The sequence below is a fragment of the Spea bombifrons genome, chromosome 4 (assembly GCF_027358695.1).
Source record: "Spea bombifrons isolate aSpeBom1 chromosome 4, aSpeBom1.2.pri, whole genome shotgun sequence".
In the NCBI taxonomy this organism is placed as follows: Eukaryota; Metazoa; Chordata; class Amphibia; order Anura; family Pelobatidae; genus Spea; species Spea bombifrons.
In genome coordinates this window covers 77691140-77715639 of record NC_071090.1, presented here as the reverse complement: position 1 = coordinate 77715639, position 24500 = coordinate 77691140, and the positions used below count along the sequence as shown (strand labels likewise).

The window sequence follows — 24500 nt, the reverse complement described above, 5'->3', positions numbered from 1 at the left end:
TGGGCTGTTATCTTGTATAACCCCATGTATTGCATAACAGGTAACTACAGAGCTGTCCAAAATCCTTGTACCTTCTAGTGATTACCTGGTCCTTTGCCTCTTAAGGACGTGTGGTGCCAGGCACATTGTGATAAGACAGATGTACAAGCATGGCACAGTGATCCATAGTGTCAATGGGCTAGTTGGGGGAGCAGCAAACTTGCCCATGAAATGGCTGGGTGACACTGGTCTACACAATTTAAGGTTTATATTTGGGGTCCTTGTTCTTATCTGTCATTGTAGTTGAAATGTGTCATCTCATATTTCACAGGTTCAAGCTTTCACAATCAGCTTGTTTTAATATGTCTATACATACACTTTTCTATATAAGTGTACTTTTCAGCCATTTATCAGAATCAAGCAATTGTTCTTCCTGGATTTTTAGGGCATCTTGGGTTTGCCTTTGTGAGATATTCGCTACTGATGTACTTTTTAACAAGCTTGAAACTGAGGTTTGTGAAGAAAGGACACAAATAATAATGAAAGGATTGTATTTTTTTCAAAGAAAAGGTCAATTCAATTTAAAATGGTACTCTGTCTAGAAATTATGATCAATATCTCTATCAAGAATTTTGGTGTTACTATAACACAGAACAGCTCATAATATAGGATCGGCATAGTTATACAACTTTTTCTTTAACATTGTCCTTTTCCCCTACTTATTATCCCTATTTTTCTTTTTTCCTAAAGGACTGTAAGGTTTCAATTCAATGACCAATCTCCTTGCCTTCATATGACTTTCTAGATGTATTTTGTAACATTTATATAAATCCATTTAATGTAAATGATAACGTCCCTTTTCCAGGGCTGCAGTGGAATGCCTCTACTGTAGCCTGTGCTCTGTGAAATCAATAGGAGCACTTACTGTGCATTAGCATGGGAGATCTCCTTAACACCTACCCCAAACGCCCAACGTGCTAGCACTGGAGATGACTGGCGGTAAGTATATCATGTGGCAGGAGATGTGTTTGGCTGAACACATCTTCTACATGGCAAATAGCTAAAGAGTGTGCAGAAATGGGTAAATGAATACAAGGGATTCTGCAGAACCCCCCCTTACATTTGCAATGGGGACACCATGAAAATTTGAAGGGATCACCAACTATTATATGCATGTCAGTGCATATGGCTGTAGTGTTTCTTTAAGTAAATCAGACCAAGATTGTAAAATATGTTTCTCTAAAATAAAATGGTAAGAATGAGCCTCTGTGTCAAGACTCAGGGAAGCAGGTCCAGATTCTGTCATTCTATTTTTGTCAGGCCCTCCACCTCTTACTGAAATATCTGTTGTAGACATAAAATCTAAGCGTAGATTAAACAATGCTAGGTATGTTTTTTTTTTTTTAATGCAGTTGAGGTCCTGAGCAGATTGAAAGCCCCTTGTTTAAATTGTGGTTTTGAGGGTACAGTCACAAAATGTCTAGGTTTTTATAAGTTTGATTTTTAATCAAACAAATTCATTAAATATAGCTTATGTTAAATCTTGCAGGGCAAATAATGAGTTCGATCAGACCCCCAGTACCAATGGAACGCTCAAACTCATTTTCGTTTAATCAAGTGCCGGAAAGTTAGGTTTAATCCAGCAAACCCTCTCCTTTTGTAGGTTATCATGAGTTACCTTGGTTTTTAGCTTCTGATAAGCTTGGAGACTAGTGACTACTTGTTTACTGTAGACTACAGCATTTCTTTTTTTTTCTAGCTCCTCCATATACCCAGAACAACCACTGAACAATCATTGTGGTAATAGAACTGTCCCCTTTGCCTCGTACAAAATGTAAAATACAGTCCTGATGTCAGAGTTGTCTAAAAACCATAAACCTTTTTTTTATTGAAATGATCCTAAACTGTTTGAAATAAAATACAATGGGGAAAAAAAATTCTAATTCAGGGCAAATTCCCTCAAAGTCGTTAACTGTTATACCGAAAAACAAAAATCATTGCTTCTTAATTGTCCAATTAAAGCATTGTGCAGACTGAAGCTATTCTAAATTTAAATCAAACCATGAAATTACTTGTGTATGGAGCTGACGGTTTTATTACAAACCCCAAAATGCTATATTAGAATAATCGTACAAATCTACATATCATGCTATTTGATAAACAAAAGTCTTGAGCATTTCTTTACTTTAATCACACCATTTACGATTTTGCATTGGGGGTTTACATGTTTAAAGTTGTTTTATTGTTCAGAAGATTGTGTTGGCGTTCTGTTTTTTAATTAATTTTAGAGCAAATATCTCCAGTAACTGGGCACAGGATGGATGTTTTTAATTATCTAAAAGATCATAAAAGAAGGGGAATAAAAGAGAGAAAAAAAAGAAGTACTGATGCTGAGGAGGACTTGCCAAGTACCACAGCCAGGTTTCAATGAACATTACAAATTCTGTGGGCTTTTCAATCCAGCAGAGGGTAAAATGAGTCACGGTTTCAATACAGATGATCTGCTTATGTTTTGCATTCATTTTCTTGCTCTTATTGAAATAAACCATTTTTATTATTTAACAATCGGTTGTCTTTATACCCCACCCCAGCAAACACAAGGTGGAGGGGGTAGTAATCCAGAAGACCCCTGTTTCAGATTTTTTTTTTTGTTATTTTGATTTTTTTTAATTGTTTAGCTGTGGGAGTGGACTTTGGTGAATCCTGTGTCACTCGCATGAATTTAGACCGACTCATGCATCCCAGCTCATACTCACAGTATTGTGAGCAGGACCCTCTTCATCTTATGTATCAGTGTATCTATGCCAATTTAACTGAAAAGCACCCCATGTGCATTTAAAATTATGGCTAAATTGTTGAAACTGTATAAATAAATGATAATAGCATGCCAGATATTCATCTGTATTTTTTTTTTAGCACTTTAGCTTCCATGATTGAGGATCATTTGGGAATTTCTTAGCAGGCACAGCTACAATAGTCATATACATAATTTACAACTGGTGTGATGTCACCTCTTGGCTTCCCTGCCATAGGGACCTGAAATGTAACTGACAACTCTGACAAATATTTATCAATATATGAGCCAAAGGTACAAAGCTAACTCCTCAATTTACATATTTTAATTTCTCTCATAACTAATGGAGTGAGGATTTCACCTATCTAGATGTACTCTTGCAGAATATTGTATACAAGGCATGGTCATTTAATGGGGGCATATCCTGGCAGAAACCCTGCCATATTCAGCAATCTCTCATTCAGTTTGCTTTACTTGCATATTATTTTTTTTCTGTATATCTATGCAGTATCATGAATAACCAAAGCATGGGGTGCACTTTATAAATGTTTATGAAAACAGCAAGGTTCAACCTAGGTGGTAAATGGAATAGATGTTAGAGCCAAAGGGCAAACAAAAAACTGGCACAGTATATTCACCCAATGTCCAGTGGACCTCTAAGAGCTACCTAACCCCCCCCAACAGAAAAGCCGGGACCTTTCTAGGGGACCCAGCTCTACCCTGGCATTTCTAGTGCACATCTAATCCGATAGTCTGATCCTTAATCTGTGCCCTGTGCTATGTTGCAAAATAAATATATAAAAAAACCTGTGCACGGTGCAAATAATGGTGCAAATTGTGTTAAAACTATATCTAAAAAGTGTTCCATTACAAAGCCCCAGCCCTTTAGGCTGGTGTGTTAAAAATTAAATATATATACCGCACACCGAGCCTAGAAGGCTGAGGCTAGTGTATACAAAAATAAAAAGTGGGTCCAACGGTGCTCAGTGCGGTTGCCAGCCGTGCTCAAAATAAAAGGTGATGTGCTAACCTCACACTCCCAATTAGTGAACACACGCATGGGCGTAGGAACCCCTAAAAATCTGGGGGGGCAGCATTTTTCCCCATCAGATCCCCACTTTTTCCCCATCTCTCACACTATCTACCCCCTCTCCCCCTTCTCACACTATCTAAACCCTCTCCCTCTTCTCACACTTTCTTACTATCTACCCCTTCTCACACTATCTACCCTCTCCCCACCCTCCCTTCTCGCACTATCTACCCTCTCCCTACCCTCCCTTCTCACTAGCTACTGAGCGGTTGCAGAAAACGACCACTTGGCACCCCTCTCCTCCTGCAGGGTTTCTATTGGGGGGGGTTCCAATGGCCCTTGGGGGGATTTCTTCATTATCGGTGCCCCCCACATGAGTTACTGGGGGGATCTATCCCCCCGTCCCCCCCGGTTCCTACGCCCATGAACACACGTCTTGGCTGGACCATATTACAGGGCCCTATGCAAACCTTGGGGCTCCATGCTATCCCAGCCTTAGGCCAGAGGACAAAGCTTCCCCTTTCTCACAGATACTTCACTTGATCTTAACCAAACAGCAGAGAAGTAGGTTTGGTATGTTTAGTACAACTGCTTAGAGGAACTGATAATCTTCATTAAGTCCCCTTGTTTTAAACGCATCTAGGCATTCAAATCATAATGTTTTCTTTGTTTAATGAGATGCTCCCTGGTGCACCCATATTGTAATGTGGTCAATTACATGAAACATTAATTTAATGGACTTGGCGTCCTACTTCTTGGAAGTGTCTAGCAACTGTTGTATCATGATCTTCTTTACCTACCAGAGTAGCCCGGATCTCACTCTCTACTCAAATTCGGAAGCATCATACAGAACATGAATCATAATAGACTAGTTCACCAACATCTACAGTGCTATATGTTGGTTTCACTGTGATTATGCAGACCTGGATGTCCAATAACCACACTAGGTCCTTTCTTATGAAGTCACTTTTTTGCTTAGAAGAACCAGAGAGAGCTAGCCAGATATAATGTATAGTTACAGGCTATCTGTAAAACCCCTTTGCCCTTTCTAGTTTATCCCACGGTTTGCATAGTAACACCCATACTTTTTCCTAATCAACTGTGTTTTTTGACATTACCTTGTTCGGCTTATTTTGTTAATGTATTATTTGTGCTTGAGGATATCGGCGATGTAAATCCTCACTGAATCCTACATCATGCTTATATGGTTATTAAGTTTAATACCACATTAACTGATGTAACACACATTTTAAGTAATATAGTCAACTACGTACCTTACCAGTTTAATGCATTTTTTTAAGAGCTCACCAGTCAAAATGAGGTTAAACAGCCAATTTGCATTCTTATGCGGACCACCTCTTTGAGAGTAAAATTGTTGTTACTAAAGCTTCCCTGTATGCAGCTCAAAGGGACATTGTACTGTGCAATGAAGCATGGATTTATCATCTGCAAAGTATATCTACTGAACAGTGCAGTTACAGCCTCTAACCCTTCGGAGAGTTGTATAATTCCTTGCACAGCAAATTGTTTCATGATATCCTGGAATGAACTAAGTAAGCCCCTAAGGCTTCAGTTAAAGATACTCACAAAGAAGCCAAGCTACGTTCATGTTGCTATTATTTAAGCCTACGACATTTATCACTGGCTGCGATGCTACTTGTACTTTTGTCTGCAAAAAATGTTATGGGCTTACTATCAAATTCACAGCAATGCATTACAATTAAGCACCCTAGGAATGGAGCAGATAGATTAATAAGGACAAGAAAAAAAAACACCTTCCACTTATATACGCGTCACAAGCTTTAGAACATTACGTTATATGCAACATAAGTTATGTGCATAGCTCACATGACTGGTAGAATTTGATGGACAAACTCTTTTGGCCCATTTTGTTTTCTGTTGTATAAACCCCGAACCTTATTCAGTCCCCGATTGTGTCGGCATATTTAGGATAGGCTTATCCTGTGTATGTTTAAATTCCCTTACTTCTGTGGAAAGACCATGCCACTTACCTACCATCCTCTTGGTAAAGTCTCTATTAGCGACGGCTCACTCAGTCTAACAAAACTTCTGAGATCAGGTATAAGGGTTTTCCCCATTCCAGTGAAACATGGGTATATAGTTTTTTAATTAAATTATCTCCATCACTGTAAGAATCAATAGCATTATATCTGATCTGCCTACGGAATCGAATAACTTTACATTTCATACCAGCAGGAAGACACTTCTATCCCTTTTCACAGCCTGCAAACAGTTAAACTCATAAATATCATTTATTTTCAGTGAACTTGTCTGCTTCTTCAATATGAACTGATATGAGATCATAACTAAGAAAGAAATGCTCATTGTCGGTTTCTATAACATAGTGACCTTTCATTGACAATCAAACCCAGAAATGAGGCACTGTTTCTATAACGCTCAAGGAAAAGGCTATGTGGGTGCTAACCATTTTCTTTCCATGATTGTTTATAAAGAGGTGAAATCAAATGATATATAAAGTAACAGAATACATGTTAGTATTTTTACTCTGGTAAAATACTTTTAGAGCTCCATGTGATATTAGTAATGCAAGGAAATTGTACATTTTTAATTCTGCTGCTTACTTAACAAAATAGCACAAATTGCCCGTATTAAATACTCAATATCCAATGTGTATTTGTTGCAAATCTCTAAAGACTGATTAAATGTATATTGTTTAAAATGCGTTTTATTGTAAATATGTCCAAAGACCTTCTAATTAAACCTTCTAAGTTATACAAAAAAATTGAAAAAAATGGTTTAAAAATCCACTGTTATGCCATTATTCTGTATAAATGTTTTTTTTTATTGTCTTTCAATAAAGATGTCATCATAGCCTCACACACAGGATATAATTGCGTAAAACATTTAGACAATTGTTAAATTGCTGTCTCTTTATTTCCCCTCGGCCCTCTTTAATTGCTCATCCACCAGATCTTTCTTGGAAATTCCCCTTATAATGTAGAATACTGGACACTAGGATTTATGCACATATTTTGTCTGGGCCAAAATGCAACTGTAATGTTTGTTTTAGTACTCCAGCTCAGATCTATATTTTTACAAGGACATGTGCATTATTAGGTCATTATTTAACACGCTTAATTCCACAAGAGATAGGCATGAACCACTATGTTGACTTTATGGGAATGTTTGCACCATGTTGCAAAAAACAAAAAGGTAAAGAAGTGGTTACAAAATCCACTAAACAAAATTAGGGTCAACTAAATGCTATTCTTATCCATATTTCAAGGAAGGTGACATTTTTTTGTATGTTTCTCAAATTGCTAAAGGCAAATCTAAATCAGTAATTAAAACCAAGTGGTGCTACTTTTCCTAAATATTCTCTATTTAGGAAAACCTACAATACGTGCAATTAAAAATACCTCCCAAGAATTCCCGTTGGGAGCGGGAAATGCTTTTCGTTGACCATTTTGCCCATTCCTAATTATGAATCATGAAAGTCATAGTAGTGACTGTTAGGTAATCTAAGTCCATGGTATTCAAAAATTAGAAGAAACAACAACCAAACAAAACTTGCGTGATTAGTTGTGTTATCACTATACAAATAAGTTGATACAAGCATTCTTGGTCAATAAAATTCATATGAAGAGTTCTAAGCTAGACTTATGAATTCGGATTCAGATTTTTACCTAAATTTGCCAATTTTGTGCCTTTGTACGTGGACTTTCCCTAACAAAACAAACAAAAACGAATAGCAAAATCAAATAAATTTTGGTAAGGTTCTTCCATTCGTTTGCCATTTCAACCAGTTTTGGTGCTCTTTGATGAGGTAAAGTGAAGGAACTGTGCCTAGGAGGGTACATATAATATACTTATAGGGAGAAGCAGCCAAAAATCGGAGGAGGGTGATCTCATTGATGGTCTCAGGCGAGTATGATTAATGTGTCTAACAACATGTGGGCATTTTTCCTTACTCTTTGCAGCAGCAGTTAGACTGATGAGAGTTGGAGTTTGAGTCAGTCAGTGACATTGACAGTTAGTAGAGGCTGGGATTGATGCTCAATTATTGCTCATCTACCATACTGTAAGTCAATTCAATAGTTTACTGCTGAAAACTTACCATGGGTTCCCCTACATGCACCACCACACCAAAAAAACTCTAGTACCCCTGCTACCTCTTCTGGTGGACAAGACCGTTGTAGGAGCATTTTGAGAGTGCAGGAGACAGACTGACCAGGGACCTCAGGTTGTCCCTCTCCCCCAAGAGACGACTGCTCCCGCTAGGACGACAAACCACCGCAATACGTCAGCAATATCCCCAAGCAAAGTAAAGGGATATTGCTACTAAAAAAAGGAATACACATTGTCTTGATTAGATTATCTTCCAGACCTTAGTGTAAACGGTTAGGAAATAAGGCAATAATAAAATACATTTTTATTAATAACACACAAAAGGGCTTCATGTCACTGGATAACATTTACTGAGGGGTAGGGTGACTCTAGGAACCGTCACAGTCCCAAAATGCAGGAACCCCAAATCTGTTTCCGAGCTCCACAGTCTTTAGAGCCTCTTATGATTTGGATAACGTGGCACTCATTACTAGGACCTATAGTCTGTAGGAAGGAGGCTGGCACTCAGTCCCCTCCAGGAGCCCATGGCACAGAAGCTTTCGTGACAGGTGTACTGCAAGTTGCAACTTGTGTCGTAAAATAGTGAGTAAGGGGTAAGGTGTTAGGACTTCTCACCAATTCTGGTATGAATACAAAAACAAATACATACAAACAGTGCAGCTTTACTTCATGGGGAACTGGCAACATTGGCGCAAACAGCAAACCCACCAGAGCCACCACCACCATCGGAGTAAAGGGCGTGGTGAATCCTCAACCCTCTCTAAGAGTGTTACTGGTTCCCGGAGGCAAGCGGGCAGGGACATCTGTGGCTGCTCATGTTGCATGCTGTGCTAACAAATAACATCAATTAATAAATGTAAACTATAACTATAGCTTTTCCTTGGTATAAGCATTCTGTTGATTGATCACTATGTAAAAATAATTGATTAATAGCTAAAGGTTAGAATCTTATAGACACATAAACCTTGACAGCAGATAAGAGCCATTCAGCCCATCTAATCTACCCATTTTTCCAGATTTTACAGACTCAGACCTTAATCAGTCCTTGGTTTTATCTTAGATTCAGGAAAGCTTTTTGCCCTTTCCCGTGCATGTTTAAATTCACTCACTGTAATAGCCCCTACCACTTAAGTAGAAAGCTCAGCAAAATGTAAAAAAAATATATTCAATGACCTGTAAAGGTCTGATCAGATTTATACGCCCAGTTAGAGTGGCTTTGTTGACCATGTGATTATTTACATCATCTTTAAATGCATAAATCAAAACAGCCTCTGTCTTGTGCTTTTAACGGTCAATGTGTTTTCACGTTATGTGTACATCAGCATATTTAAGGTTACATATGCCTGTAATGAAATACATTTATATATTTAAGCTAAAACTGAATAAGGTTCTATTTATCAAAATAGTATTGTTTCTGCAAAACTGACCTGTTGCTCTTTTTTTAGGTAAAGCTGGCAAATCTTAATTAAAATGTAGCACAAAACAAATATACAGCTCCCACAAAATCGTAACATGAAAAAATTGCCATGGAAACTGTAAACATAAGTGAAATTCTATTTTTTTTTTTACTACCAAGCTGTGATAAAATTTCACTGCTGGAGAAACAGGTGTTCACCACAAACAACACAACAGTCCCGCTTTACCTGGCACACGGGGAACAGTGGAAAAGCCAAATGAGGGGGGATAACCATCCCCTCAATAATTAATGCCTGTGGTGTTTTAGCATTTTACTAAAGAGTACAATAACATGTGTTTGCAGGATACAGAGAAGCATTGATAGGGTCTAGAACTCATAAACATGCGTTGATTTTATAAAAGCTGTACCTATTTGATGACCTTTTGTATTCTTCACATACGCCATATGCCTTTAGATAAGTTACTATTGTCCCCAATATACTCTTCAGTAAACCATGTATAATAGTTCTCAGTCTTACCGTTAGAACTGCTTTAGGAGTTTGAGTGGAGTGCTCCTTTGCAATCTAATTTCTAGGCTTTAATAGTTACTGTCAGAATAGGTGGCACCCATTTGTACGTATTTCCTATTCTATAAGGATAATATTTGACTCCAGTACTTTTCGTGTGCAGTAAAGTATTTTCATAGGCATTTCTCTATTACAGTACAAGGTAAGCATTAATCAAATAAAATTATATGCCTAAATCCAATGAAAGGTTACTAAGTATTTAAGCTAATGCTATATTTTCATATCTTGCTATATTTTTATATCTTGCTATAAACTATGAATAATTTGGTGTCACTTGAATTTATTCAGGTTCAGAAAATTTGATAAAATCCTTGTTTACGCATGTCGCAAAGTGGTCAATGTCAGTGCCAGCATTTTTGGTGTGTGTCTTTCAAGATAGTGGACTTTGAATGGGAAAGAGAACATTCAATAATATTAACATCTACCCAGCTTCTGATCTTTCCTAAATTAATTAGCTACACTACAGAAAAGTTATTTGTGGTATGACTTTAAAGCTATCACTTACTAGGAAGTGTTGCTACGTAGAACATACTTGGGCTCAGTGGCATATTCTGCCCTAGGTTGACTGTCCAGGGGGGACAGCAGCTCTTCTGCCCTGTAACAAGGAGTCAAGGATCAGCCTGAAGGAATAGGAGCCTTGAAAACCAAGCTGGGCAATACCAGGACCAACTAGAGCAGGGTCACTGAACAAGCCAGTTCAGAACCAGGAATCAAGATGTCGGTAGCCAAAATGGAAAGCTGGAGCAGGGTCACTGGACAAGCCGAGTCAGAACCAAGAAGTAGGAGCGTGAAAGCCGAATCACGACGCAGGTACAAGAAAATAGCTGCCACGACTTGATTCATGAGGGTATCGTCTCTGACGCACGTGACGTTGCATTGTTTGTGGGACCACGATGAGCTCCTCCTCGGTGACCAGACGAATGACAGCAAAGCAGACAACCCAGACGAGTAGAAAGTCAAGATATGATAGATATAATTAGAGGGTGGTAGATTTGCTATGGAATCCATGGCTAAATGGGACCATGGGCATGCTGGGACCAGGAGAAGCACAGGCAGAAACAAACTCTAATAAGTTTTTCCTCCAGTTAGGCAACTAAATTGTCTGGGAATAAGAAAGAAGGTTCAAGAGATTCCAGGGTGACCTGCAGTTTTGTCTGTCACGTGCCCTCTGTAATTCTTGATTTCTCATGTCATAGTTCTGTTCTGCAGTCATAACAGATCACTTCTCCTGCTTCTATCTCAGAAGCATCCATCCTCCAGTACAAAGGGTTCATTAATATACTAATGGATGAGCACAGGAGCAGAAGCAAACAGAATGAGAGTATGGAATGCTTCAATGGCTTTAGGAGTCCAATTGCATGGATTGGCTCCCTTCTTGGTCATTGCAGTTAGTCAATCACAAGTAAATCTGCAAGCACTTTAGTCCCTGGGGTTGGAGCCATTGTAATATCGACTTTAGTTTCTTCCAGTCTATTTCAGAATTGGTGGCATTTATACCCAAGAAAGGTCACTTTAGGCACCTCAAACTATATTATTTATATTATATATTATATTTTTATTATAGAAATATTGTTAAAATTTACGATGACAAATTGCAGTAGAATGTCCCTGAAACAAATGTCATTAACACATTCTTGAAACACAGCACCGACATTGCACAGACCAAGGAGGGAATAACGGTATACTCATAATAGCCTGAGAGAGTATTGAATCTATCCTCTTGATAGATTGTAGGCACCTCGCAGGTCTAAATTAGTAAAAAAAATAGTAAATATGTGAGAACTTTTTAGTCTGTCAAATAACTCAGGAATCAGCTGTATTTGGATGGATATTTTTTTAATAGTAATACAATTTAGACCTTGATAATCTGTGCAAAGGTAGCAAAGTACCATCTTTCTCGGTAACAAAGAAGAATGCAGCTCTCGAACGTGGAACAGTGGATAAACCCTTTCTCAAGGTTTTTTTTGATGTATAGTTCCATGGCAGTTGCCTCTGCCCCAGAAATACAGTAAACCTTTCCACGGGGAGGAACTGTCCCAGGTAAATGAGCCCTATCCATGTGCTGGCGTTTGCGAGCAAAGTGACCTTTCTTGACACAATAAAGATAAAACCCCTCTTGACATTTCCTCCTCAGACAGGTAGCACCAATATGCACTGGTTCTCTTGTGAAGATTGAGACAGCCTGAGAGGGAACCGAACCCCTACTGCAGAGTGAAAAGGATAGCGGATTCTGTATGACTTCTGCCAGGCTGGTCAAACAGTTACCTATGTAACCAAGGGGTAATGCAGAACTGAAGGAAGGACTCTTAAATACTTTGCTTCCGGGTTCAGTTGAGGTTACCAGGAAGTAGGGATAGGTAAAAATGCCTTCCATGACATAATTTGCATATGTTGAAAGCATAGCGTTGTCCAAAATATCTAGGTATGTCCCTGTTCAGCATAGCAAGACATTTTGGGCAATGCTATGCTTCCAACTTTGTGGGAACGATTTGGCGAAGGCCCTATTCTATTCAAGGATAATTGTGCCCCAGTGCACCCAGCTGGTCTAGAAAGACATGGTTGGAGTTTGGTGAGGAAGAACTTGACTGGCCCACACAGAGCCCTGACCTTAACCCAATCAAACTTTTGGAGATTGCGAGCCAGGCCTTCTTGTCCAACATCAGTGTCTGACCTCACAAATGCTCTACTGGATGAATGGGCAAAAATTCCCACAGGAACACTCCAAAATCTTGTAGAAAGCCTTCCAAGAAGAGTAGGAGGTGTTATAGCTGCAAAGAGGGGGGGGGCAACTGCATATTAATGTCTATAAAAGTCATAAAAATCATTTTAAATGTCATAAAAGTCCCTGTTGGTGTAATGGTCAGGTGTCCTAATACTTTTGTCCATATAGTGTATCCATGCACCTGTGCTATGTACAATTATAAAGGCTATGGGCTTGACATTAACTGTGGATCATGCAAATACCCCATGTGCGACACATCCTATGTGTAAGCCAGCAGTTGGACAGCCTTTTAATGAAACAGCAGTCCCTTTTAAAGCCTAAAGTTGAGTAGTAGATTGAAAGAGCTAAAGGGTTAAGGCTAGAGTAAATGATACCACACAGACTAATTAATCCCACATTGAATAGATAGCAAGTGACAGCCGTTATTATCAAACCAATTAAAGATGTTTGCAGTCCTGTCACATGCTCTTCTACGATAAAAAAACCTGATGGTTGTCTGTGCATCTTTTCACAGGACCTGTTGTTCAGCGTGTGTGCTCTGAATATCATCTCGACAATTGTCTGTGCCTTGGCTACTGCGATGTGCTGCATGCAGATGGTTTCTACAGATGTTCTGCATCTGGTGAGTAACAGAGTGTTAATGCCATAGAACAGGACTAACATGAGAAGTTAACACACAGGTTTTTAGGGCCTATAGCTCTGCACAGATACAGTAAACATTGATATCTAGGTGAATTGAATTCCCAAGTGAATATACTGGTTGAATGCCGTGGAGAAAGGTATCTTAGCATCGGTTTCTGAAGATTTGTATGATTATTCCGCGCATTTTCTTGTCTCTGCCCCATTGTTTATGGTCATCTATCCCGTATTACCAAAAAAAAAAAAAAAACGATTTATGAAATGCCATAAATACTTTACTATGATTTGGTTTTAATTATGGATAATTATATACAGTACTGTGGAATTATTTTATACCATTTGTAGTGTACTACTGCACTAGTGTCCAATTTTCAGAGTCCTCTGGTAGAATTGTGTTTTTTAATTAGAAGAGAAAAGAGTAGGATATAAATTGTTGCATAATAATTTGAGGGGACAATTATCGTCATTTCGCTTATGAACGATAAGCTAAAAAAAACCTATTTCTAACAAATAATGTATTAAAGGGATTAAGTTAGTGTTTATTTTTTGTTATATATTATTTTTGTGGTGTTATAGTTGTGTTAGGACGACCATTGATCAAAAGCTTTATTAATCTAGAAGATTCATCTTTATAATAACATGTTGCATGACAGCACCACTGTCAACCCTGTCTGATTATAAGGAGATAAGACCCTGATGTATTGTAGTTTTATCAGTTATGCATTGTCTAGCAGATTGGAATTAAACAAATATACAACAAAAGCCAACTGTAAAAGATACATCATCTGCATGCTGGGTAAAAGTTATTATAATACATTGGAATGATAGAGGATTCAAAGATGTTAATAATAAATATATACTTTTATATAAAGTGCTTTCATAGCTGAAACTGTTTTATACACCAATACCGAGACACTCTTACACTACCCAAATTAACCAAATAACCGATGCAGGGGCATACCAAGATACCCCTACACCACTCCAGGTTCTGAGCCACAGGCCAGCTCGAAACAAACTAACTTGAACCAAGTCAAATTAGTAAAACCAAACCAAAACCCACTGTACAAAAACAATTATCCCCAACTATCCCCACCGCTGTGAAATAACGGGGTAGACACCACCACAACCCCACTAATTAAAGGGAGGGAGGGTGAGACGAGCCAGATTTAGAAAAACAGTTAAGTGAGGCTCTTACAAAATGGCTCCCACTTATATACCCTTAATGTTAGCCACACCCATAACAACATTGGACCAATTAAATGAAAATCACTCATTCATGCACACCCACTAGCTCTGTCAAGGCCCACTCCACTAAGCTGGGCTGCTCCATGGGCTTCAATAGATAGATTGGCTCCCTGTTATACAGCAGAGTGGCTGCGCCCCCTCAAGGACCTGTGCCGTAGGCCTAGGACAGGATTCTCCACTAGGTGCTGTACGAATTATAATGCAAGGTCCCCTAAATATTTCAGTCAAACAAAGTCCAAGCAAAAAAAATGAGGATTGATTCTTATATTTTATAAATGTTTTCGTAAGTGGCATAACTAAAACTGAATGACCATTTAACTTTTTTAGTATCACCAAATTCTTTGTGATATATTTAAAAAGTAATAGAGCAAGTGACCAGTATACCCTATCAAATAGTGTGCCATTAAGGAACTTCAAGCAGTGAATGTCAGTCAAAATTAAACATAAAGTTAATTACTGTAACAAAGTAAAGAAACTGGAGGAAGGCATATTATATCAAGAGAAAATTAATTCAAGATTCTTGCTCTGCATGTGCTTATGAGCTAATTGCATCCCCTAAATTGTGTAATGAGGCAGCAGTTGGTTGATGCACACTCAAATGCATTGAAGTTCCTTCTGCCCATGATAATTTTAAGCACCAAGAGACTGCTTTGGATAACCAAAGATCCATTTGCATATGCAATGTTTGTTTAGTAGCTTGTCTATGAAATCTTATTGACCAGCATCTGCCTTTATTCCTTCCACAATTATGGAAATGTCTTTCTAATCCACAAATACTGTTTACCAGAGCCCAGAGTGACGGTCTTATTTTTAGCTGATCCATCATATGCCCACAGACACATTGTTCCCGGCAGGTCCAGCTTATTTCAACAAATCAGAGAACATTTATTCACTTCATTACATAAATACACATGCAGGGTTGACAGTTTAACAAATTATCAGTGGAGTTATCCTATACTGTTAATGAAAGTGAAATGTATTGTCATTGCTGACACATGCTGTCTACTCAATCTACACAAATAATATATTATAAGATATGAATATATATATATATATATATATATATATATATATATATGTGTGTGTGTGTGTGTCTATATATACCTTAGACTGAGCATTGTGGTTGTTTTGGTAGTGATGGTGATTAACAGTCTGGCTTTCACTGATTTTAGACAGATTAAAAAGCTAATTTTATGACCAATCCAATTGGGGGAGGAAGATGTCACAGAAAGAGCCAACTGAGGGCAAATGGCTGTGCTTGCAGTAACGTCCTCTCATGAACCTCCAACAGGGGGAAAGGAGTTAACTGCAAGCACCGCCATATTGCCCTCAAACCACATGAGGGCAAAATGACAGCACTTACGGTGACGTCCCTCTCTCTCAATTGGAATATCGGGGAGGATTTCACTGCAGCGCCGCCATTTTTTTGCGGAAGTTGCCAAGTTATGTCCTTGGAAATGCGGAGGAAGAAAGGAGATCAGGAAACATGGACAGACTAGATGGGCCGAATCTTATCTGACCTGACATTGTATGTTTCTATGTCTTAGTAAGATGTAAGTAGTAGTATGTAACCGTGAATGTGTATGTGAGTTAGAGTGAATATGTACGTAAAAAATGTGCGCCATTGTGTATGTGGGTTAATGCTGGGTAGAGTGGGAAGAGTGACTGGATGGGACATTTTTAGTGGGAGGTTATCCAGGGGTTGTCAATTTGTCTATTGAATAGACCGCAAACTAAACCCCAATCGCATGGTTTGTTATGGTCAGTTGAGACACAACAACCCCAAACGAGTTTTTCATTTGGTCACACTACTTTTATTTGCAGTGAATAACAATTTAACAGAATAAGCAAGTACACCCTGTAGCAAAGCTGATGTTGTCTGATTGTTACAGATGGAATAAATAATGTTCTGGTTCTGTTTGATTTTTGCTTTTTTTTGTTTCAGTGAAAATAGAATGTCCCCATTATAAGATTAAAGGCATTGAGTTCAATAGTAGACACTTGTCTCTGACGTACGCATTTTTCAGCAGTGGTAAAGAGCCACTGTCCATCTTATCACATCGATACATTTGTTACCTAAAGTGAACATGTCTGCCAATCTGTTGTGGATACTATATTCTTATTTTACCTTTTAGCTAAAACAGATCACAAGCAGTACCACCAACTTGATTGATATTAGCAATAAAAATAAATGAATATTGCTTCACTTGGAAGATTTTTCTGTAAAAATGATACTAATTGTTTTGTACAAACATTTAACTGTATCTCTCCTGAACAGATAGAAATGAGAAGAGACCTCCAAGTTACAAAGATGCTCCCTGAGCATCTTTAGAGGATACACATTGCTATGGCCACTATATTTACCAAAACAGCTTTGGCACACAGAAGTATAGAGTTCCATTGAGAACTTTGTCTCACTGATCCTCGGAGGACATGAGCAAACTGTATAACACAACCTTAGCATGTAACATTAAAATAAATTAATAAGTTAAGTTAAAAACAAGTTAAATAAGTTAAGTTAAAAACAAAGATGCAAACCTCTGTAGGGGTTAAAATGGCTGCTCAACTGCAATTTGTTTTAAAGGGCAAAATAGTCCTTTAAGGAGCACTAGAAGGAGTTTGATGAATCACTCCCACTCTATTAGCACTGTGGTTTTATAAAATGTTTTACATGATCCTGAAATATAAAACGGCACAGTAGGACTTTCAGATATTACTGGAAATTTACACTTTATAAGTCACAGATGAAGAGTTTGAAATGGCATTGTTTCATATTCATATTCCTTAAAATGAAGTTGAACTTTTGGAATATGTAAATACATCCCACAGACATCTGCATAGAGAACATACGCAAGATACTTTATCACCAAGATTAAAAGCATCTTTAGCATTAATGTCTCCGGCACAAACCCTCAGCGGTAGGATAAATCTGCTAAAGCTGTTTAAGGCCCTTAGTAAGATTATTCTTCTGTTCAAAGTCATCTCTTTTCATTCAAAATCTACAAAATGAACTTTTGACTTGACTGATAAAGGGGATGGAGGTATGTAGCCATTTACCGGTGATAACAATATAAATCTTTGCCATTCTGGAATGTGTGGATTACATCAACAACCATGCCTACCAGTCTAGAGTAGGACATGAACTATTTATGCAAATGAACCCTACTTGTGTGTATACATGCGCGATTATCCCCCTCACATTCAGTAAGGTCTGTCTTACTTAAGATGACCCAAAGGTCTTATCTAACTAAAAACCATGTACAATACTTTACATTTAAGTGAACAATGGGAAAAGTAGAACATTACAATCAGTGCTTCATTGTAGGGAGAGGATAAGAACAAATACTGATTATTATACACTAAGGCTAGATGAATTTGATTTGGAAACTAATGATTGAGATTTTTTTTATTAAGAAAACTGTAGTTGCGCGTCAACTAAATCTGACTTTTAGAACATGCTCAAGCCTTTATATCTTTTTTTTACACTTAAGCATTAATGTCTAGTAATGTTTAACAGTACAATCAAAGGTAGGTGGCAAAAAAGTATGTTGACTTGACTTGATGGTATAATGTGATTACATAATGGAAGTTATGGTTAAAAATGGATATGCCTTGGTTGAATCTTAATGTCTTCTTCTTTGTTAATATGAACTAATTAATACTTTGCTGATAAAGCAATATCTGTAATGACCACAAGAACATAACATTTAGCGTTTTGCGTGTTTTGTTTATTTTTTGTGTCAACGTCTTCTTTTAAGATGATTGTTGCTCATTAATTTTTGAAAATACGCTTATACAGTAAATTAAAAAGTGCCCTGGTATTTAATAATCGGAAGAAAGGTGTCTGAAATATTCCAAAATGATAGCGAAAACGAGCAAAGATCAGAACATGCCTACTACGTTGTCATATTGGCTATAAATCAAAGTGAAGTCAACAGATAGCAGCATTAACGCGAACTGACTTGTTCAAACGCGATATAAAAATGCCGTAAGCAAATAATATTAGCTCACTTGTTCCTAAAGAGACTTGCTTTAACAGCCAATCTGCTAGTGATCCAGCAAAAGTGACATGACATCAGGACCTTGCCTGTGGGAGAAGCAGAAAGCAGTGTTCTCAGCCACGAATTGTGTTTCATCATAGAAAGATGTCAGGCATCAGGGTCAGGGGATCCACACTCAATTTAATCTCATGAAAAGTCCCTGCTGTACTATGCTGTAGTTTAACTTTACATCAGGCCGATTACATCTGTTTTTCCATGTAATTGAAGTCGTTTGTGAGTATGACTTCGATCTCAGCACTCCGCTGACACACTCATGTTCTGAAGCCTAATGCAAAAACAAATAGATGGATGGAGAAGTTTCGTCGTGGCCGGTGAAGCATAGATAATTAAGTTACATAGATACTGGCTAATGGAAAGTATGCTAATTTAAAAATATTACCAGTTAGGCTGATAAGATTAGTTACGTCTGCAAATGAGCACAGATTGGATTCCTCAATATCGTCAGCAACGAACACAATGAGTCTTTGGTGCCTTTATGTAAATTTTAGAATTGAGTAGGTTTAATGGCTTTTAGATCTGGTTAACGATAAATGGACACTGCATTTACCAAACATGCTCTTATTTTTATTAAACATATTTCTAAGAATGGGAGTACTAACCGTTATTTGTTAGTGATGCAGAAATAACATCTAGTTATATACTGATAAAATGATGGCATGTGGTTACCATTAGCATGTAACTCAGGGAAACATACTTCACGTTGCGTGATGACTAACGTCAAAAGGGTGTACTAAACATAGTTCAATAGGGCCAGTGTGACATACTTAATTTATTATGTAGTGCGTTTATGTATAAATATATGAATTATTTTGGAATACATACAGTGGAGAACTGGAGATTGTCTCTATGAATTGTCCATAGTGGAAGAAGTTAATGAGTTCTTATCTGTAACGAAACTTGACAAGAATAAAGATCAACTGAAGAAGTTAAAAATGCAGAAACAATTTACAAGAAAAGAAAAAAAATAAGTGAAAACATAAAGGCTAAAAGTGAAGTTCAAAACAAGTAAAGTCTAGCAATATACAAAGTAAATATCTATATATCTGCAATCTTGTTGACTGTGTGGTTGCTATATGTTTTTTGAAAATCCCTTAACAGTTGATATAAAAAAGAATAAAATACCATATATTTTCAAAATGATAACTTATTATCATATGTGTGGTAGGAGAACCTCTAGCCAAAATACATTTTTAAAGTCTTAGTAGTGTTTATATTTGGTGTCCCTATTTGAAAACTGCCAATGATACCTGTTGTGGTTTATTACTTTATCACTGGAATTCACTGTGATATGGCCCCTAATTGTAATATCGTTAGTGTGATGTTATCCACAGTGGGTCTGTATCAGCATTTTGTCCAGAATATTTAATGAAGTAACTGAAATCTAACCTTTGGCCTATTGTATTTTTCAATAGCACTGGAGTTTAGGTAACTAATATAGTTTAAGACCCAAATTATAGTTATTATGCACATACTGATTGTCTCTGTCTTCTTTCAAGTTTTTGCCACACAGAGGGCACCCTTCAAACATGGATTGTATGATGCCACATGGAGCTATTCTTCACCAGACCCTAGATTTTGATGAGTTTATTCCACCTATCCCACCTCCACCATATTATCCACCTGAGTACACCTGTACCCCGGTCATGGAAGTGCAAAGGTAAGTTACAGTACTGCATGCACCAGTGTTATGCTTGTAAAAATGTGTGTATTTTTATACATATATATATAAATCAATAAATATAAAATGTGTTTGGATTAGGGCAGTGATTTTATATGGATTGCTCACAGAAGTCAAACATTAACTTAAAACATAGTATTTTCCTCCTCAGGGGTCTTCACTTGGATTTCCCACACTCACCATTCAGTGCTTTATATGATGTCTCCATAAACAGTCCTGGAATTTTATACCCGTCTGAGCTTCCGCCACCATATGAAGCAGTTGTTGGGCAAACGCCTGCCAGCCAGGTAAGAATAATTGTAACACATTATAACATAAGTGAGTAATCTTCCTCAATTACGTAGCATTTATTGCACAGCAATAAAAATATGTCCAGTTCCAATCCCTGGCCACATATATTTAAGGAGGCAGACATTTTTAGCCTTATAGTATGTTGAGGTTTGATGTCTCACTCGGTGCCTCCTTACTTCATGAGTCCTACATTTAAACTTGCTAAGACAGTAGTCCTAAATATTCTGTAGTGGGAAAGGTGCAGTACTAAAAATTGTCCTAGATACATCCTTTGCATCATAATCCACCCATCAACAGAGTGCGTAAAGTGGGACAGGTGCTATGAAAATGAAATACACTGAGTTTGCTCTATGACTTCTGAATATTTGCCATGGACAACATTTGAGGCTCATAAAAATTGTAGTCTATTGTTGCTTCTGTGCAATTGAACGAGACTGTAGTTCTGGATCCATTTTGTAGATCTTATGGTGTATAATGTGCTTTCCTTCTTAATGTGACACCTCCCTACATGCACCGTTAATGACAGGCGGAAGGATAAAGTACTCTTGTCTCTACTTTATATATATATATATATATATATATATATATATATAACACTATCTGAACCTTATGTTAATAAGGAAAGAGATCAGAAACCAGGGCAGTAATTAACATATCTATTATGTACCGCATATAAATATGAATTTTCACACTGTATTGTCATTTTCAATTCTCAAATTCCTACATATTGTTTTGAAGAGCTGTAAATGTCAGCCTGTGTTTCTTTTAATGCTGTTGATTTTACCTTGGGAGAAAAAAAAAGAAGCTTTTGGAGAAAATTATATGTTTGAGAGTTTGAAAATCTCCTGGAAGGCTGCATTATTTTATGAAGAAAAAAAAACATGGCGTAATTGTGTGGGAGTGTACGGCAGGCTTTCTGCCAGACTAATTGTGCGGTATAAAGACGAGTAAGGAATCAAAGCTGACTCGCAAGTTCTGGACTTTGTATATTATCTAACCCTGAGGGGAGAGGGAATTCACAACTGGGTATGAAAAATGATGGAATTCATGCAATCTGCTCTAGGCCTTTCCTACAGTGAAGAGACCACGTTCCCCAAGAAATCGCATTATAGTGATTGACATCAAGTGCCAAATACATTATAGAAGGGAGCTTCCCCTGAGGGCATAATTACCCAAGCAATATGCAGACTAAGTCCTAGTAAATCAGTGTGCCAGCACCTTGTCATACTGTGGGCTCCTACCCAACAAACTGTGCTGTGATCTTCTTTTTGGTAGTCTGATGAACGCAGCCAAAGTAATTAGCCCAGCAAGCAGTGATGCATTGCTCTGCTCGGTTACATATGTACAGTATAACGAAAAAACTGAAGAAAATAAAGAATGCTGAATTGTTTCTGAGCATTACGTATGTAAGACTAATGTAAGCAGCCATGCATTTTATATAAGCCACATTGGACTCTCATAACTCAGAAAGTTAGGTCATCATCATCGTAATGGCTTAGAAATGGGGTGGGGGAATCTTTACAGAAATAAAAGGAAGTGGGGGCAAAAAAACACAGTAAAACCAAGTGTGTATATTTTCTGTTTTGCATATTATGTGAAAAAAACATCACTTGTGGGGCTGCTGTCATCAACAGCTGGACAACCTCCGGTTACCTAATCCCGGAGGCACATACCACAACAACTTTATTTAAACAAAAAGAAATTAGGGGAAGTTACTGTCCAGGCAAATCCTTACACAATGTTAATGCAGTGATGGCATAAACATACATGAGATAGGTAGGTGACTATCCTGAATAAAAGAGAAGACCAAAGACCAGATGAGGTTTGAGGTCAAATTGTGTAAGATCTCTTTAGTCATGTATCGACAGGTTTTTGTTAAAGACATTAACTTAAATTAACCAACTTTAACTAATAAGAGAGTGTGTGCCATGCTTAATTTATTATTTTTATGATTTTAGGTGTGATTAAGAATATTTTGAGATGTATACAGAAACTATTTTCTTGCAAATCATTTTAGCTACAACAAAGCTTGTGATTGATTATCCTAATGTTGCAGAATATTCAATTTTCAGCTTGGCGTTCAGTCTAAATGTGTAGCACAATGCCTGTGTAATAGAATTTAGTCATGCATCTTAACATATCAGACATCTTATTAAACCTCAGATTTGTACGACACATTACTGAGCTAAATTTCACACGCAGACAGCTACTGACGATCCCTTTGTAAAAATTGTCATTGCTGATTTCAAATCCGCGACAAAACATTTTCCTATTCCCCTTTTGACTTTGTCGTACGACACATATTGATGTAAAATTCCACATGAACTGAAAGCTTTTTTCCCCCTAATAGCTTTAAAATAGCGTGTCACATTTAGTTTTATGAAAGGCCAAATTTAAATTAAGTCTTGGATGCAAGTGCTGGCTGAAAGTGATTGATGAGTTTTCATGGGACCTGCCACCGGTTTTATGAGATGCCGGACGCTTAAGTGTCCTCAGACTGAGCCGTGATGATGCTTCTTGCCAAACATGACATCCTCTGCGTGTTCTCCTGACCTTGTCACTGAACACTTTGTGCTTTATTTATGGTTCCTATATATAGCATGGATACAGTTTGAACCTACATTTTATTTTATTTTATTGCTCTGTGGATTTCAACCTGGGTTTTTTTCAGGTGGTGGAGGTTGCAGGTCACAAGGTTTGATCCTGGGTAGTGATTATTGCCTGCACCATAAAATGATGTAACTAACTGAGATGTAACTGAGTACCTGTAGACCTGGGTAGAAATGTAAAGGAAAAGTCAATTTTTTTAAATTAAGCTAATAACTTAGGTATTTCCATCTTTTGTTTTAAATCGCAGACTAACCAAACCTGCCGACCACGCCATTTTGTTCTAATGGCAGCAGAACTAAATGTGCCAACTAGGATTGTTTATTTTAAAGATATATTGGCTGAATATATGGATAATAAAATACACAGACAGTTGTAACATAAAGTGATGTACTTTAGTTAATCATCTAAACGTTAAAGCAATATATCTAAAAGGGTAATTTAACATGAGAGTTGGCACAAAATGAACACAAAGACATATGTTTGGTTACATTAGCAATTACTCATGGCCTTACCAAACATACAATTACCAGAAATAAACCATCTGGCCCCAAGAGACGCAGAGGCCATCTTGGCCCTTGGCATCCGGATCTGGATCTTTTTTGTCAGGCAATCTCTTTCCTGTTGAATGATCAACCCATGATGGACGTCACACTAGCCCTGGCTAATTCTACCTTTTCATAGACTCAGAGTATACCTGTCTAAACACCAGATAAAACCTGGTCATATGGGAGGTGCTTTTTAATGAAAATGCCCCCTGCTGACCATGAGGTAGGTTTTTGTAGTTCTCCAAAGACCATGTGGCCTATTATTGCCAATCAGGTTTGGTCAGACATTATTAACAAGTAACTAACTCTCATGATTCTCAGTACAATCCTCATTGTGGTGTTGTCTGTATGATATAGATCACATTAAAAAAACATATATCCATTACACCATCTTCTCAATAGTCCCAGATTTGCTATCGCAGTCCAAACTAATATGATTGCCGTTTACTGTAAACATCCCTACTGTTGGGACTTGTAACTCTCTGGATGTCCAATGCTCTAAACGCTTTCACTCTATGCCAGTATTTGATGGTTCATGAGCGGAATGCCTTGTGAACTCATGACAAGGTGTCGTGTGTTGTTGCATGTCCTGTGAAACGACACCTAAAGTTTGTCCCCATGCTCTTGAGAGCGTTTCTTTGTGAGGATGCAGAAACTCTCAACTTGATCATACATTAGCCAGTCTAGTTGGCTAGTATTTCATACATTAGCCAGTCTAGTTGGCTAGTATTTCATACATTAGCCAGTCTAGTTGGCAAGTCATTTCAGAGTTCAATCCTGAACCTTGCTTCTAGAGAATAATGCATTGGGTGCT

The 24500-nt window shown here is 37.7% G+C and overlaps 1 protein-coding gene across 1 annotated transcript in view; it reads left to right on the top strand.

Moving 5' to 3' along the window:
- Window positions 1-24500, top strand: part of ENTREP2 (endosomal transmembrane epsin interactor 2) — a 284256-nt gene that overhangs the window by 226508 nt on the left and 33248 nt on the right. The window contains exons 5-7 of the mRNA XM_053464225.1: window positions 13132-13239; window positions 20059-20219; window positions 20392-20527. Of these exons, the coding sequence (XP_053320200.1) occupies window positions 13132-13239; window positions 20059-20219; window positions 20392-20527 (405 nt within the window). The remainder of the gene's footprint in view (window positions 1-13131; window positions 13240-20058; window positions 20220-20391; window positions 20528-24500) is intronic.